Raw genomic sequence first — 15,085 nt, 5'->3', positions numbered from 1 at the left:
GTTCGTTCATTTTTCTTTCTATGTCTCTCGTAATGATATTCAAGCAACAAAGTTGTTTAGAAAAGAGAGAAAGAGAGGATGACTTTCCACGATTCGAATCACTGTAAAGAAAGAAGAAGAAGAATATAAGAACTCACTGTTGCAAATTTCACCGCTCGTAACAATCTGATGGATCGTCGTCGTACTTTTACCTCGTCCCACTCGTCCTACGCGAGACTGACAGTCCAGTCCCTTCTCCCTCTCCTCCTCTCCCGTTCCCTAGCAAGGTATGCGTTACCCGCGGTGCTGCCACGACTCGATGCTCGCGCATTGCTCACGCATTGGCCAATCTGTAATTCATAACGCGAACGAGATCGAGGTTTTTTTTTTATTATATATAATAAAACCGATGCGGATGAAAAGAAAGGATAGGAGGGTAGAGGGAGAACGTCCCGTAGGGATAAAACCTGACCTGGCCAACGTTGAGGGCAAAACCGCGATCCGTCCATCTTTCCACGAAGGGCAGGGGGGAAGAGGAGGAGGATATGTAATACCAGCTGGCGAATGACGACGTCAACGAACCGGGTGACAGATATATGGACACCTATCCTTGCGATCCAGAATCCGTAATCGTACGATCGAGATCGATCGATGTGTGTATCTATCGCTCGTGAGAAAATTCGTTTCTTTCGATTTGTGGTCAATGGTTGTTGGGATAGTGCGTTTAGAAAGGAGGAAGGAAACGATTGGACGTTACTACTTAGATAGTAAATGTGTCGTATACATGTGTTTAAAGTGTTTTTTTTTTTTAACAAGTTTCGTAAGAGCGGATTCAAACAAGATTGTGAACCCTTTAGAGAAATTAATAAAATAAAAGGATATTAATATTTCTAACTAGCGTAACTAGCGACGGTAGCGCCACGTGGCCACTGATCATACTTTTGTCCACCTGTGTCCATCTATCCATTAGACTTTCCTATCTATCCCCAAGATCCATCTAGTGGACGCTTTCCCAAATATTCGCGATACGTTTTTTCGTTTCGTGAGAGAAGAGAGTTTCGTGAAAGGAGAGAAAAGAAAGGGAAAAAACTAGAACTCGACAAAAATACACAAATCCTCTTTTCGATCCAGCACGATGTACCGGTGGAACAGGTTTACAGGATAGATATTCTAAGTCGTTTTAGACGTTGTGTGTCGCGGGTGTAGTAGGCTAGCGGGGAGTGTCTTTCGGCGCCGACGACATCCGGGGATTATATCAGCTGCGACGGACAGCTCGCCTAACAAATGATTCCCCTAATTCTCTTTTCGTCGAACATTCGCATAATGGTCGTTATCGTCCCCGACCCACCGGGTAGCGCTGATACTTTGGGATTACCATATTTACGACGGAGTCGTTCTCGAACGTTACTCTCTCATCGCGAACCCTTTGTTCCTTCTCCTCCTCTCTTCTTTTCTTTAACCTGAAAGCGCGACAACGAGGAAAGAGTCGATTCCCTTTGCGGAAAGAGAACGTATTCGAACGAAATTGTTCAAGTATAGAAAGAGTTATATTTAAGAGTTGTTTATTTATCATATATTATTATATTATTATTGTAATAATTATTCTTGAATATCGTGTGTGCAAAAGTTTCGATCAATCCCTTTTTTAGGTTAGGTTGATTCTCGACGAGTTTCAAAAATTTTCGCTCTGACACGTTTTATTATTTATTTCCTGAACTTTAAAAAGGTTAGAATTTCGAAAATTTCTGTGAACAAAATCAGATTCAAAACAATCCAATCTTGAACTCGTCTCCAAAGTACGAATAAACATAACAAGTGATCGCTCGCCGACGAATCTTCCTAAACAAACTTTAATCGATCTCGAAAAAAATCCATCTCCAAAACTATCGTGCAATTCAGTTTCGATTGTGAGATGGAAGGACACCCTGGGCCAACGAGGTAAGGGAAGAGAGGTTGGCAAATAGCGGCGGTATTCGAATACATTTCTATCGGGAGCAATAAAGTGGCGCCCCCTCCCCTCCCCTCCTCTCTCCTTTTTGCCCGGGGTTTCGAAACTCGTTACACGCTCCGCTCGCCTCCGCGTATCCATCGGGGCTCGCGATTCAACTTTTTCTTCGCGCCCCACGCCTTTTTTCCGAACGGATCGACGGAGGAGAAAGGGGAGGAGGAGGTCGAAAGGGTGGTGGCGGCAGTGGAGAGATACTTTTCTTCGGGACGGTGCACGCGGCGCAACGATGCTCTTGGGGGACTTGGAATTCCGGATCGAGATGCCTGCGCGGACCGCTTACGTAAGAAAACCTGGAGCAAAAGCCGCGGCAAGAAAAGGGGGGAGGGCTTCGCGATCGTGGCTTGCTCCTTCTCTCTCTCTCTCTCTCTCTACCTATCTATCTATCTATGTATTACTTATCTATATATTTATCTATCTATTTATTTATTTATTTATTTATATATTTATATATCTATTTATTTATCTATCTATGTATTTATTTATCTATATATCTATCTATCTATTTATTTATTTATTTATGTATTTATTTATCTATATATTTATATATCTATTTATTTATCTATCTATGTATTTACTTATCTATATATTTATCTATCTATCTATTTATTTATTTATTTATTTATATATTTATCTATCTATTTATTTATTTATCTATATATTTATCTATTTATTTATATATCTGTCTCTATCTTTTGAGAAAGATGAGAGAGACGGATCTCGAATCTAAAAATTATTCCAAGTGACGATTTGAAGGGGTGAAGTTTTGTGTTTTTTTTTTTTTTGCTAGGTGTATTATAATTGCAACTTTTTTATTATTTATTAGACGACTATGATTGCAATCTCTACTTGAAATTAATTGTTACGAAACTTTTAGGATTATTTTTCTTTTAATCAAAGAAGTACAGTTTGAATAGTGGAAAGGATATATACATCATAACTGTTTAATAATACTAGGATTACTTGCTTTGCCAATTTTAAATCGAATTTGGCCCTGTCCACACCTGTCATTGCGATCTCTCGACTTGAAGAGAGAGAAAGAGAGAGAAGAGATTGTTCAGAGACTCTTCTCAGGAGTCGTCGCCACCGGCTTAGAGCGTCGTCGTTGTCGTCGACGATAGCCGCGGCAACCGGTAGCCGGGTCTCCTCTCCTCCTGGTCTCTCCGTACCGGTCATGCGTCGCAACTATAATTTGAAATAATTTATAAATCCTATTCAATTCAAATTAAGGCTCCACTCTGTCGGATGAATAAAAGATGCGCTCGCCTCCTGCTCACGCGCGGCCAACAGAGGCCGCGCAATAATGCGCGTGCGCTCGCGAGGGGCCAAATGGTGGGCCCATTATGCTCTCTCTTTCTCTCTCTTTCTCTCTCTGTACTCTAAGAGGACTATTCGAAGAATCCCTGTCTAGGATATTATTCGATTCGACAGATTTAATTCCATGATTTCTTTTTTTTTATGATTGTTGGAAATTTTTAAGTTGCAATTAATATAAAGTAGTTTAAAATTTACTTCTTTGTTTCAAAGAAGGAGAAGAAGGAATGATAGAGTTTGTACATTGTCTCTTTCTTCTTTTTCATTTATTCCAATTTTATTATATTCCTCGAGTTTAAAGTTTAAAGTTTAAGGTTTTGAATTACTCGAGTTTAATTTAATTCCTCCACGACTTTTCTATTGTAATGTAACGTCTCCTGTGTATCGAAGGATCATCTAAACTGTCTCAATAATATATCGGGGGGAGGGGAATTATATTCCATCATATTTTAAATTGCGAAAAATCGGATGATCGGTCCCCCTTTTCCACGTGTCATCCACCAAAGCCGAGAGCGAGAAAGAGAGAGAGAGAGAGGGAGAGAGAGAGAGAGAGAGAGAGAGGGCATTATAAAGCATTACAACGAGTGCTGTTAACGTCCGTGTCCAATCCGCGTGCAGCTCTAGAAAATAAAATACAAAATAGCGCGCGACACCGCTTTGTAAAGCTTTCTGTCAAATCCATCGCGCTCACTTTTCCACCTCTCTTTCCACTCGAGACCCCCTCCCCTCCCCTCCCCGAAAATAAATCCATCTCTGTCCCGCGCGAGGGCGGGACCGTCGGGCGAAACTGTTGGCCGAAACTGTTGTTCGAAAGGGTCACGATGGAAATCAACGGGCCGGGGAAAATATCACTTCTGGAGCCCACCCTTTTTATTTCTCGCTTTATTTCCTAGAGTCCGCTATTCGGAACGCTATCGATTCGAATTTTCCAGATTCAATCTCGCTTCGAAGATCGAGCCTCTGTTTCAATTAATCGATAATCGAGAAATTTTTAATTTCTTCAAATCTCGATCCAAATTCTTAAAAAGTATCATTTTTGTTCGAGCATCTTTTTAAACTTGCTTGATTTGTTTTACGTAGCTCGAGAGTTACGTATACTATTGGAAATAAATAAAAGAAAAGGAATAAAAGAAACGAATGGGGGAATAATCGAGGAGAAGCCGAGATTAGGAGCGGTCCCTGAAGGAGGAATCGGAGAAACGAAAATCAATTTGCTCGTATATCCGCGATAGACACTTCCCGGAGATTGCGTTTTCACCCTCCAAACGTGGAACCTCCTCGATTCGTCTTCCTCCTATTTCCCTCTCTATCTCTCTCTCTTTGATGCTCGTGAACGCACACACAAACACTTGCACTCTTCTTCCACACTCGCCGCTAGACGATTCGAATTGCAAATCGAATAGAATAGCTCGCCGGGGATATATATTCGTTCTCTTCCATCTTCCTTTCCTCGCGAATTTTCCGCGAGAAAAAACCGCGAGGCAGAGACAGAGAGAAAGAATGATAATATCACGTTACTCGACGAGATATATAGATTAATATCGCTTGAAAATCCCATTTAAATCCAAATTTCGAATATTATTCGAAACCGAGCGGATTCAGATCGATAAAAGATCGAAAAAGATCCATCACCCTTCTTCTTACTCTCTTGGACCGCAACTTTTCTCAAAACGAACCCCTTTCACGAATCCTACACAGGGGATGAAGGAGGGGACAACCGATCGAGAGGAGGGGTGGTGGCGCGCGCCACGGAATATTCGCCGCTCAATTTCGTTTTCTCCCGTTTAATCATGGTCCCGGGATCGTTGAGCGATATATATGTATATATATATATATATATATATATATATATATATATATATATATATATATATCCACGTGAGAGAGAGAGAGAAAGGATCGAGAGGGAAATCGGGGGCGAGAGGGGGTGGAAAGGGGTTGCCAATAGGCGAGGAGGGGTTGGCAGGGCGGCGGCAATAGCCGCGCTCACGGGCCGTCATTTGTCAGGGGCTGTCGCGGCACGAGCGTGTTTCCGTTCCACAGGCGCAGATAGCGGCCCGTCCATAGGCCGTTCATCTTTATTCCTTTACGTGTGGAGAGGAGTCCGGTGTGTGCGGTGGCTCCCTCTCTTCCCCTCCCCTTTCTCCTCTCCCGAGCCAAAACGCCCTACACGATTCCCCCTCCCCCTCCCCCCCGAATTCATTTAATTACAACAAACAATTTATTAGGTCCATCCAGGATCCGCCCACGGCCACGCACGCATCGGTGTAGTGGGGGGTAGCGCGCGGCGTATCGGGGCGAGGACGGATGGTGGGAGGGAGGGGGAGACGGAAGGGGGATAGCGTTGCACTCGTTCGCTTCGAAACTGAAATTATTCCGTCGATGGGGTGATGGTGGTGGTGGTGGTGGCCGGTCAAACCCAATTGTATCCGCACAAAGGAACGTGTTTTTGGTTCGTTCGCCGGTGAAACGTGTCGGTTACGCTCGGCTCGGCCCGGATCCGGGACGACCTCCCCCCTCTTCCCGTCCGTCCGTCCGTCGATGAAAACGGATCGGGGAATATCGGCGTGGCCGATTGATCTCTTGAACGCGGACGCGGGAACGAATCGCTGATTTGCTGCGAATAATTAACTCTCGTATATATATACTATATTCACTGTATTCTAGCTTTCTCTTCTTCTAAATATAGTTTCATTGATGGAGGATTTTTTCAATTTTTTTTACTTTTTTTTTTTTTTGCTCATCCTTTCGAGCTTACGATTTGACGAGACGGTGACAGTTTCTGTTTTATCGGCGGAGATGCGCGTCGACAGTGCGCGGTGGCGAAACTTTATCGATAGTGTTCGTATGGAATGTTTTTATGTTTCGTGCTTGCTTATTCATTCTCCGTCCTTTACAATTCCTTTACAATTCCTTTACACTTCTGTTATTTTGGTTAAAGTGTACTAGTATGACAATAACGTGATCGTGTTTAATAGAGCCAATAGAGAAAATAATAGATCTGTTAAATATATATATATATATATATATATATATTTATGCTTCTAACCTCAAAAACAAAGAATGAAACTCGATTCTTGAAAGTGTCGCCAAAGATCAAAGTGAAGACAATTATTCGGATTATTTCTTTCCCGTGTAAGATGTAACCAGGTTAGGAAATAAGAAACGTGGAATCGCATTATTCGAGAAATGTCGATCGGCCACGCACGATAGGGTGTTTTAAGAACGAAAGCGTGAGAGATTCGACTTTTCAGTGATGTGTATGTGCATGTGTGTGTGTCTTTACGTCTTTCATTCCCAGCAATCAACGGAATTGATTGCAGCAGGAAAGCAAGGAACATTTCGTTTAGAAAGCGATAGGAATCGGCCGTTGCCATTATAACAACGGGATAATTGAAAACGTAATTTTCTTTTTTACCCACGCGAAGCCAAAACACGTTCCTAATAAGAGACACGTAGCGCATATTTTAAATCGCGACACAATTTTCCATGCGACCGTTAATTAAACTAATACTAGGAGAGACGAATCACTTTTTCTTTCTTTCTTTTTTTTTCTCTCAAGATCGAATTATACGATTGACGGAAAGGATGCGAATAACCTAATCAAACTTGATCTATACCTTCGTTCCAATATTTCTTGCCGTTATAAATTACTTCCTTCTTAATACTTTGTGTCTTTGATTTAGAAATAGTCCCAACCTAACCTATTTTCAAGATAAGAGATAGAAGATAGATCTTGAGTAATTAATCGAGATAGTACGTGCTTGACAAGATACATTTGTAAACAAGAAATTTTTACTAAAAATAAGAGTAAAAATACGAAACACAAGTACAATTTAATTAGATGTACCATAAAATGAATATATGAAATGTATCTCCCATAATATTTTAATTTTAAAATTAGTCCGGACAAAAACCAACAATTTTAGACGAAAATTGAATTCACCATAGCGACCGTTGTTTCTCGAGTGTAGCGTGATAGACTTGCACACCGCTAGTCGGACAGAGACGGGTCGCTATTAAGATAATGGTTCCGCGGCCATTAATAAGACTAATCTGAATCGTCGAGGAAAGGTTAAGCTATCGCAAACCTCGACCCGATCCCGCCCCGTGTAATTCCGAACGCGGGAAGGAACGGTGGAAATAGAGTTCGCCAGGGGCGTAGATCATGTCCGAACGTTCATGTGACGAACGATCTCTCCTCGAGCGCGCGAATCTTATCAGTCGTCGGCGAGATAGCGCGACTCGCCGAAGGTCGTAAGGTCACCGCGCCCACGCGTGTCCATACGTGAGAAACGGTAATAATTTCTCAAATACCTGCAATTGTTATAATTATTACTATTTCATTTCTGTACGTATGATATATACGTATATTTTAATTAAGTTGCAGTTGTGTTACTATTTGAGAAATTGCTTGCTCGATAAATTTTCTATATTAAATAATTCTAAATAAATTTCTAATTCTATATAAATTTCTATATTTTTAAATTTTCTATATTATATATTGACGAGTAAATTCGATCATTTTTCGAAATTCGTGGTTTCTAAAAATAAATGTAAAAGTATTTTTAACCAAGTTGTAAAACATTTTTCCAAAAAAAAAAAAAGGGGGAAGGAGGAATTTTTAATTCGAAAGTTGGAAACAAGGGATTCCTCGGAATTGGGAAACACGGTTTCGAACGTGGGACACGGGGGAACAAGCGAGTGGAACTCATTCCGGGCGTAGATACGTTTGTTTATAAACCCTCAAAATGTTCTGCGGCCGTGCGTTTTCGGTGACACTGGAGGTACGAGGAGGAAACGAGCTGCGGTTTCCCGACTCCTGTTCCGTTTAAATATTCCATCGCGAAACCGAGGCAATCGGGCCTCGCCTCCCTCCTTCGCGCGACCCCTCCCCCCGACAATTTTACCGTTTTTCGAAAGCGAGATACGAACGCCATCTGGAAAACCCTAGTTATAGTTTTTTTCCTTTTGCTTGGTATTAATGAAAACATCTTGGACACGAATTATATGGATTTTTGTACATTTTTAATGTTTTCTGCCTTTCTCGGGCGAGTTTTATTATCAAATAAATACGAGCGCCATCTGGAAAACCCTAGTTACAGTTTTTTTTTCTTTCGTAATTAATGAAAATATCTTAAACACGAATTATATGGATCGGACAGTTTTATTGTTTTCCGCTTTTTTCAGTTTTATTACCAGACAGATACGAGCGTCATCTGGAAAACCCTAGTTATAGTTTTTTTTCTTTTGTTTAGTAATTAATGAAAATATCTTGGACACGAATTATATGGATCGGATATATTTTTACTGTTTTTTGCCTTTCTGAGGCGAGTTTTATTATCAAATGGATACGAGCGCCATCTGAAAAACCCTAATTTTTTTTTTTTGTTTTATAATTAATGAAAATATTTTGGACACGAATTATATTAATTTTATCAAGATATTTAATAATTATTCAATCAAATCAGAATCACTCTGTATAAATTTCAATTCTCATGTGAAAAAGGGAGAAAAATCTCAACAATAATCTCTTTCCTCGAGCAAGCAGATATGAGCGCCATCTGGAAAACACTAGTTATAGTTTTTTTTTTTGATTTTATCAAAATATTTAATAATTATTCTATCAAATCACTCTGAATAAATCACTCACACAGAATCACTCTGTATAAATCTTAATTCTCATGTGAAAAAGGGAAAAAGATCTCAACAAAAATCTCTTTCCTCGAACAAGCAGATATGAACGCCTAGAAATCTAGAAAATACTAGCATTAGTTTTTTCTTTTGTTTGGTAATTAATGAAAATATCTTGGACATGGAATTATATGGATTTTATCAAAATATTTAATAATTATTCAATCAGAATCTGAAATCTCGATTCTCTGCTTTGTTACCAAGCAAATACGAGTGCCATCTGGAAAATCCTAGTTATAGTTTTTTTTTGGATTTTATCAAAATATTTTTTTCACTCTGTATAAATCTCGATTCTCTGCTTTGTTATTAAACAAATACGAAAACGCCATCTGAAAAACCCTAGTTGTAATTTTTTTCTTTATTTCATTTAATTTTTAAGTTTTCTAATTATTTAATTATTTAACTAGAATCACCCTGTACAAATCTCGAGTCTCGCGGCAAGAAAGATCGGCGGCAAAGAGGAAAAATGGCGGATAAGGAGAGGAGAAGGAGGAGGAGAAGGAGGAGCGAGGTCGAAGCGGTTTGCCGCAAGATCGAGCGGAATTTTAACTTTTATATAATAAAGCGAGGGAGTTGTTGGGTTATGATGAGAGGTGGGCCAGGAAAAGAGCTCTTTCGAGGCTGAATTAAAGGAAGCTGCCTTGCTCTCGTCCTCGTCCCTCCGGGGCAAAACCGCAGCAGAGGCACCGCCGCCACCGCGGTAATTGGCCGCCTCTCAATCGCCCCCCTCCGTCCGATTGATTGTTATTTTTGCGCGGCCTGACCCCTCCAACGACCTCTGGGGGCCCCGACCTCGTCATTAAAGGACCCCGAAACAACTTTTTTACCTTGGATCAACCAATTATCATTATCGAATTACTCCTTGGAAACTTGAATTGCGCCACTGATCCACGCCGTTTTGATGTCATTATTAGCCAACGCTATCCATATGAACACAGGAAAATGATATTATAACGTTAGTCGAAATCGAAGAATCCTTGTTTTATCAATAAAGTGTTTGAAAAATTACCATATTAATCGATGGTGATACAATTTGAAGGATCTGGACTGAGGAACAAGATTGATAGATTTTTGATGGAATGAGTTATCTCTGAAATTGTTTCTTGTTCTTATCATTTTCCATGTTATCGTTCAGGCAAATTGTTTCCTTTTATGAATTTCAGAAAAGGAAATGAATTTCCCAAAGTTGGAAGTCACATTTTCGAGAGAAACCTTTCTCTCACGCGCGTCAACGTACTTGGACGTTGAAAAGAAAACTTACTCGCCGACCTGCCGGTGGCTGCCTATTATCTTTATACACCTCGATCTATCCTGACCCTCGATCGCTCCCGCTTCTTCGATCGTGTTATTATAAATTGCTCGATCCCATGGACAAAGGATAATGGAGAAATTTGGCCCGACACTTTGCAATATCTCGATTGAAACTGTACCGTTAGTCAACAACGTTAAATACAGTATCTCGGTTGAAATCAAATACAATTTCCACTTTGATTCTTCTCTAGAAATTGATTCTTAACGATCCTGGAACAGGATTGATTAATCGTGCGTGAGATTAAATCAAAACCCAGGTACATTAATTGAATTTAAACAATTTAAACGAGTTAAGCGAGTTGTTTAATAATAAATCTTTAATATTCGAATATTAGTTGTTTAAATTAATCGTCAAAAAGAGGCATGGAAAACGAAATAAAAGTGTGAATTATGTAATATATTCCTGGAATGAGAAGAATAATTCGAATGATAATTTGATTATTCACACGGCTAACCTCTTTGCGGAGGAATTGCATTACACGCGTTCATCTAGGGACTTTTTTTTTCGGGTTGTGAATTTAAAATCATTGCAATATACTTATACTTTTCCTCCTCTTTTTCTTCGACTCTTTTAGATCCAGAAATTTAATTACTCTCAATTTAATGAAACATTCTTAATTTTTAAATTCTTTCCTCAATATTATTAGAAAATATCTTCTCTCCAAATCCATCGAATCTGAAAAAAAAAATTCGTTAACAATGTGACGAGGATAGGAATAGAAATCTCCACGAATTATAACAAGTTGCAGATCGATGTTCGTCCATTTCGATATAAGGGTGGATCTAAACTTAAATTATTCCAAATAAACGAGCCTCCTCTTTCTCTTTCTCTCTTTCTCTCACTGGCGGAGTGTCTACATCCGTGGAGACATTCGTTTACTCTTAATTAACGATGCCAGAAAGGGAAAGGGGAGGGTGAAGAGAGTAGCAGGAAGACGGCAGGATTAATTGCGCGCAATCAGATTGGTGGTAATTAATTGCCTCGTGTGTTCTGGCCCAGTTTATTTCAATGGAAACTTGGATGGAAACTTTGTCGAAAAATAGAAACGTTGGCTTGGAAAAATAATTTCAGATATAGAGAAAAAATTTCGTCCCGATTCTATTTTATGTAAAAGATCGATTGCTCGATCTTGGACGATTTCTTTGGATCTCAGTCTCATAATTATTGATCGCGTTATTTTGGATGACTTTTCGATCAAAACTTTTGTATATTTAATTATCAATTGCGATTATTAAATATTCTTCAAGCAAAGAAGGAATTTATATTCGTCGAGACGATTATTCCATAGAAATGCAAGTAGTGAGAATTCAGTTTCTTCAGTCGTCTAAAGTTCTTTTAGAAAAATTTGCAATTATTATTATTATTATACGTCTAAAACAACGTCAATTATTAAATTCTTCAAGCAAAGGAGAAATTTATATTCGAGGCGATTATTCCATAGAAATCCAAGTAGTGAGAATTCAGTTTCTCCAGTCGTCTAAAGTTCTTTTAGAAAAATTTTTTTATTATTATTATTATTATTATTATTATACGTCTAACTAACAACGTTAGTTTTACATCACGATTCCTGCTTCATTTCTTGTTTTCAATTCTTGTTAGGAATTCGTGGAATTCACAATTCACAATTCTGAAAAATGTATAATATAATACAAATCGAAAATATCGATCGATCCAAGCGTTCTAAAAATCATCTTCGAAGATGAGCAACGCCACCTAAATTTTCAAAACTTCGTCCGCCGATCGAGAACACGAGCCAAACTCAAACCCCGCGTATCCATTGGTCCATCGACCTCCCCAACCCCTCCCTCCCTCCTTTCACACCATCAATTACCAGAACGGTTTACAACAACAAATTTCCCCCGTAATTATTTCCCAAATACCAGTGTCCCCGATATAATAAAATCCTCCTTGTGTTCCTTCTCCCCTTCGAACACGGTTACCCTCCCCTCCCTCCTCCTCCTCCTTTATCTCCTCTTAATAATTTATCAAGGGGCCCTACCAACGCTTGAGGAGGGAGGGGGGGGGGAGGAGGAAGAGGCACCAGTCTCTTTCGTTTCGAGGCCCCCTCGAAACTCGAGGATTTCGATCGAGTATCCTTCGCGCGAACTTGGTACATATATATATATATATATATATATATATATATATATATATAAATCTGTTCTGGGAATCGCGATCATCCCCCCCCCCTCCTCTTCCTCTCCTTTCTTCCTTTTCTTGCCTCTTTCGTAGAGCAGAAGATCGAAACGAGAGAGAAAGAGAAAGAGGAAGAGAAAGAGAAAAGAAAGAGAAGGAGAAGGAGAAGGAAAAGGAGAAAGAGAAGGAGGAGAAAGAGAAAGAGAAAGAGGAAGAGAAAGAGATAAAGAAAGAGGAAGAGAAAGAGGAGAAGGAGAAGGAAAAGGAGAAAGAGAAGAAGGAGAAGAAAGAAAAAGAGAAAGACACACACACACACACGCGCGCGCGCGCACACACACGCACACACACACAGCAGAGAGAGAGAGAGAGGCGATTCGCGCGATTACGCATTATGCTAAACACGCGAGAATGGCTTTTTAAATGGGACATCTCTACGTTTTATGAGAGGGCGAGGGAAATGGAAGGGGGGGCAGTGATTTTCGAATGGCAAAGAAGGGAGAAGGGTGGGTCGCGTAAGCAGCCGGGCGAATTAAACGCAATTTTCGTCCGCGTGCGAGGTATGCATAACAAATTGTTGGAGAGAGGGGAGAGAGAGGGTTTGAACGTCTTTATACTTCGAAACTGGGCCGATTATTGGAGAGCAGAGTTTCTCAATTTTTTCCCCCTCCGCATTTGGGACGTTTGTATCGCATGATACGACTTCTTTTCTTTTTCTAGAGAATCTAAGAATTTAAATTTTGTTAAATATTCTTTCTTCCTCTCTTTTCTTGCGTAATTTGCAATCTTATTTATACGAGGTTGATAGTCACCTAATTGTGGATTGTGTTTCTCTGTTATATTAGATTTTTGTAACAAAGTTTCCAAATTTTATCCTTGTATCGTAATATCTGCAATTTTGTTTAATAATAATTCGTGTCGTTTTCGAAAATTTCATCCTTTCTCTACAATTTTTAATGTTATTTAATAAAGAAAGATTCTCGTGTAATTTTAATTATAGTCGTCGAATTATGGATTTCTCGATCCTTTTTTTCGCGTCGTTATCGAATACTGACATGGCTATCGTAATTTTAAAAATCATAGAACAAAGAAAAGTATAATCAACACTTTTACATTTACTTTATTTTAGAAGATCTTATTTAACAAGGATGCTGCAATTGAAACATAAAATTCCATAATCTAACGTTTCGCTTTCGAAAGATCTAATTCGACAAGGATCGCAATTGTTGCACGATTGATTTCGAAAAATCTGACGAATTTAAGAAAGCTTCGAAATGAAAAATTCCTCGATCTTAAATTCAAAAATTGGCGACGGTTGAGAGCTGCTGGCGTGATCTGATAGTGGCAGAAAAAGTGCGCGCTTCCGTCCCCCACGACGATTACAATCCAATTATTATTCCCTGCATAAACTGCGCCTCGTCTCGAAACGACTTTGCCAACGTCCTCGTCGTCGCCGTTTCGTCCGTTTCGATCGTTTCTACTCGCTCGATCATCGTGTTTCAACTAAAGATAATAAAAAAAAAGGAAGAGTAGACGAGGTATGGCAGACGAGAAATTGAAAATTAAATCGATTTCCGAATTTCTCGATCGATCCACGCGTTTTTTCTTTCGTCCTTGTTTCATTATTTCGCTCTTTTTCTTTTTTCCATGTGCTGCGATCACGGGCCACCTTCTCTCCACGCTCATCCAGGATCCGACGTCCGTGAGTAACGAGATTCTCTTGTTCAATTATGAAAATTTATTTATATTATTACTTTTATTATTATTATTATTTGTTATATCATTAACGATTATATCAAAAATCTCGAACAAAATCTCCGTGACGCTGCTCTTGATTAAATACGAAGCATCGTTTTTCTTTTTTCGCTCGATCGATAAAGAAGATCGCCACCGTTGTCTTTCGTCCTTTTCTACTCGATTAACCGTCAACCTCGATAAATAAATATATCCAATCCGTTTGTTCGAGGGGGAAGAAGCACGCGCGAAGATAAAACACTAGGAATAAGGAAAAGCGGACGAAGCCGTTGAGCGAACGGGTTTCTTTCCGTGATCGAAAACAAAAAAAGAGGTCTCGCGCGTATCGCGTTTCGCCCGTTGCGAGAGCCGCGAACAGCAACACCTCGCTTCGATCGGTCTGGGTGGTTGCTTGCTGTTGTGCGGCACAGCGGAAAGAAAAAAAAAAAAAAAAAAAGTCGCTCCCGCCCCGAAACCCGGCTTCGAAAAATTCACAGTTTTTCACGGTGGTTGGAATATACGACCGCCACGCTTCTTGCCTTCCTCTCGAATCCGTAGGCGAACGATGAATTTCTAATTAACACGTTTGTCGTAAGATGGCCAACTCTCGCCACGTGACGCGGCGTTTCCATCGCTTCTTCTGCGCTCTTCCCTCTATCTTCTTTCTCGCTCTTTCTCGTCCTGGGAGAGGAGACGGTTGATTGAGTTCTCTTTCTCTTTCTCTCTTTCTCTGGGGGATATCGGCCCCGGTCGGAAACGTTGGCGGTTTCTTATGCCGGCGGGAAAGAGAGAGAGAGAGAGAGAGAGAAATAGAGAAGGAGAGAGAAATCGTAATCGAGATGTCGAGAGCTCGCTTTTTATCGACGAATTTTTTTTTTTTTTCCTTTTGTTCCCTTTCGCCATATCGGTTTTTT

At 39.9% G+C, this 15,085-nt stretch overlaps 1 protein-coding gene across 8 annotated transcripts in view; it reads left to right on the top strand.

Moving 5' to 3' along the window:
- The window catches only part of LOC410299 (ankyrin repeat domain-containing protein SOWAHB), a 178,032-nt gene that overhangs the window by 102,820 nt on the left and 60,127 nt on the right, over nucleotides 1-15,085 (top strand). For all 8 annotated transcript variants that reach the window (XR_001704917.2, XR_408105.3, XM_006558935.3 and 5 more), the window contains one exon: nucleotides 14,128-14,139. Coding sequence is in view for 6 of the 8 variants with exons in the window: in XM_006558935.3 (XP_006558998.1) it covers nucleotides 14,128-14,139 (12 nt within the window). In the remaining 2 variants the exon portion in view is untranslated. The remainder of the gene's footprint in view (nucleotides 1-14,127; nucleotides 14,140-15,085) is intronic.

Source organism: Apis mellifera, linkage group LG11, assembly GCF_003254395.2.
Source record: "Apis mellifera strain DH4 linkage group LG11, Amel_HAv3.1, whole genome shotgun sequence".
Lineage (NCBI taxonomy): Eukaryota > Metazoa > Arthropoda > Insecta > Hymenoptera > Apidae > Apis > Apis mellifera.
This window is presented reverse-complemented; position numbering and strand designations above follow the sequence as displayed.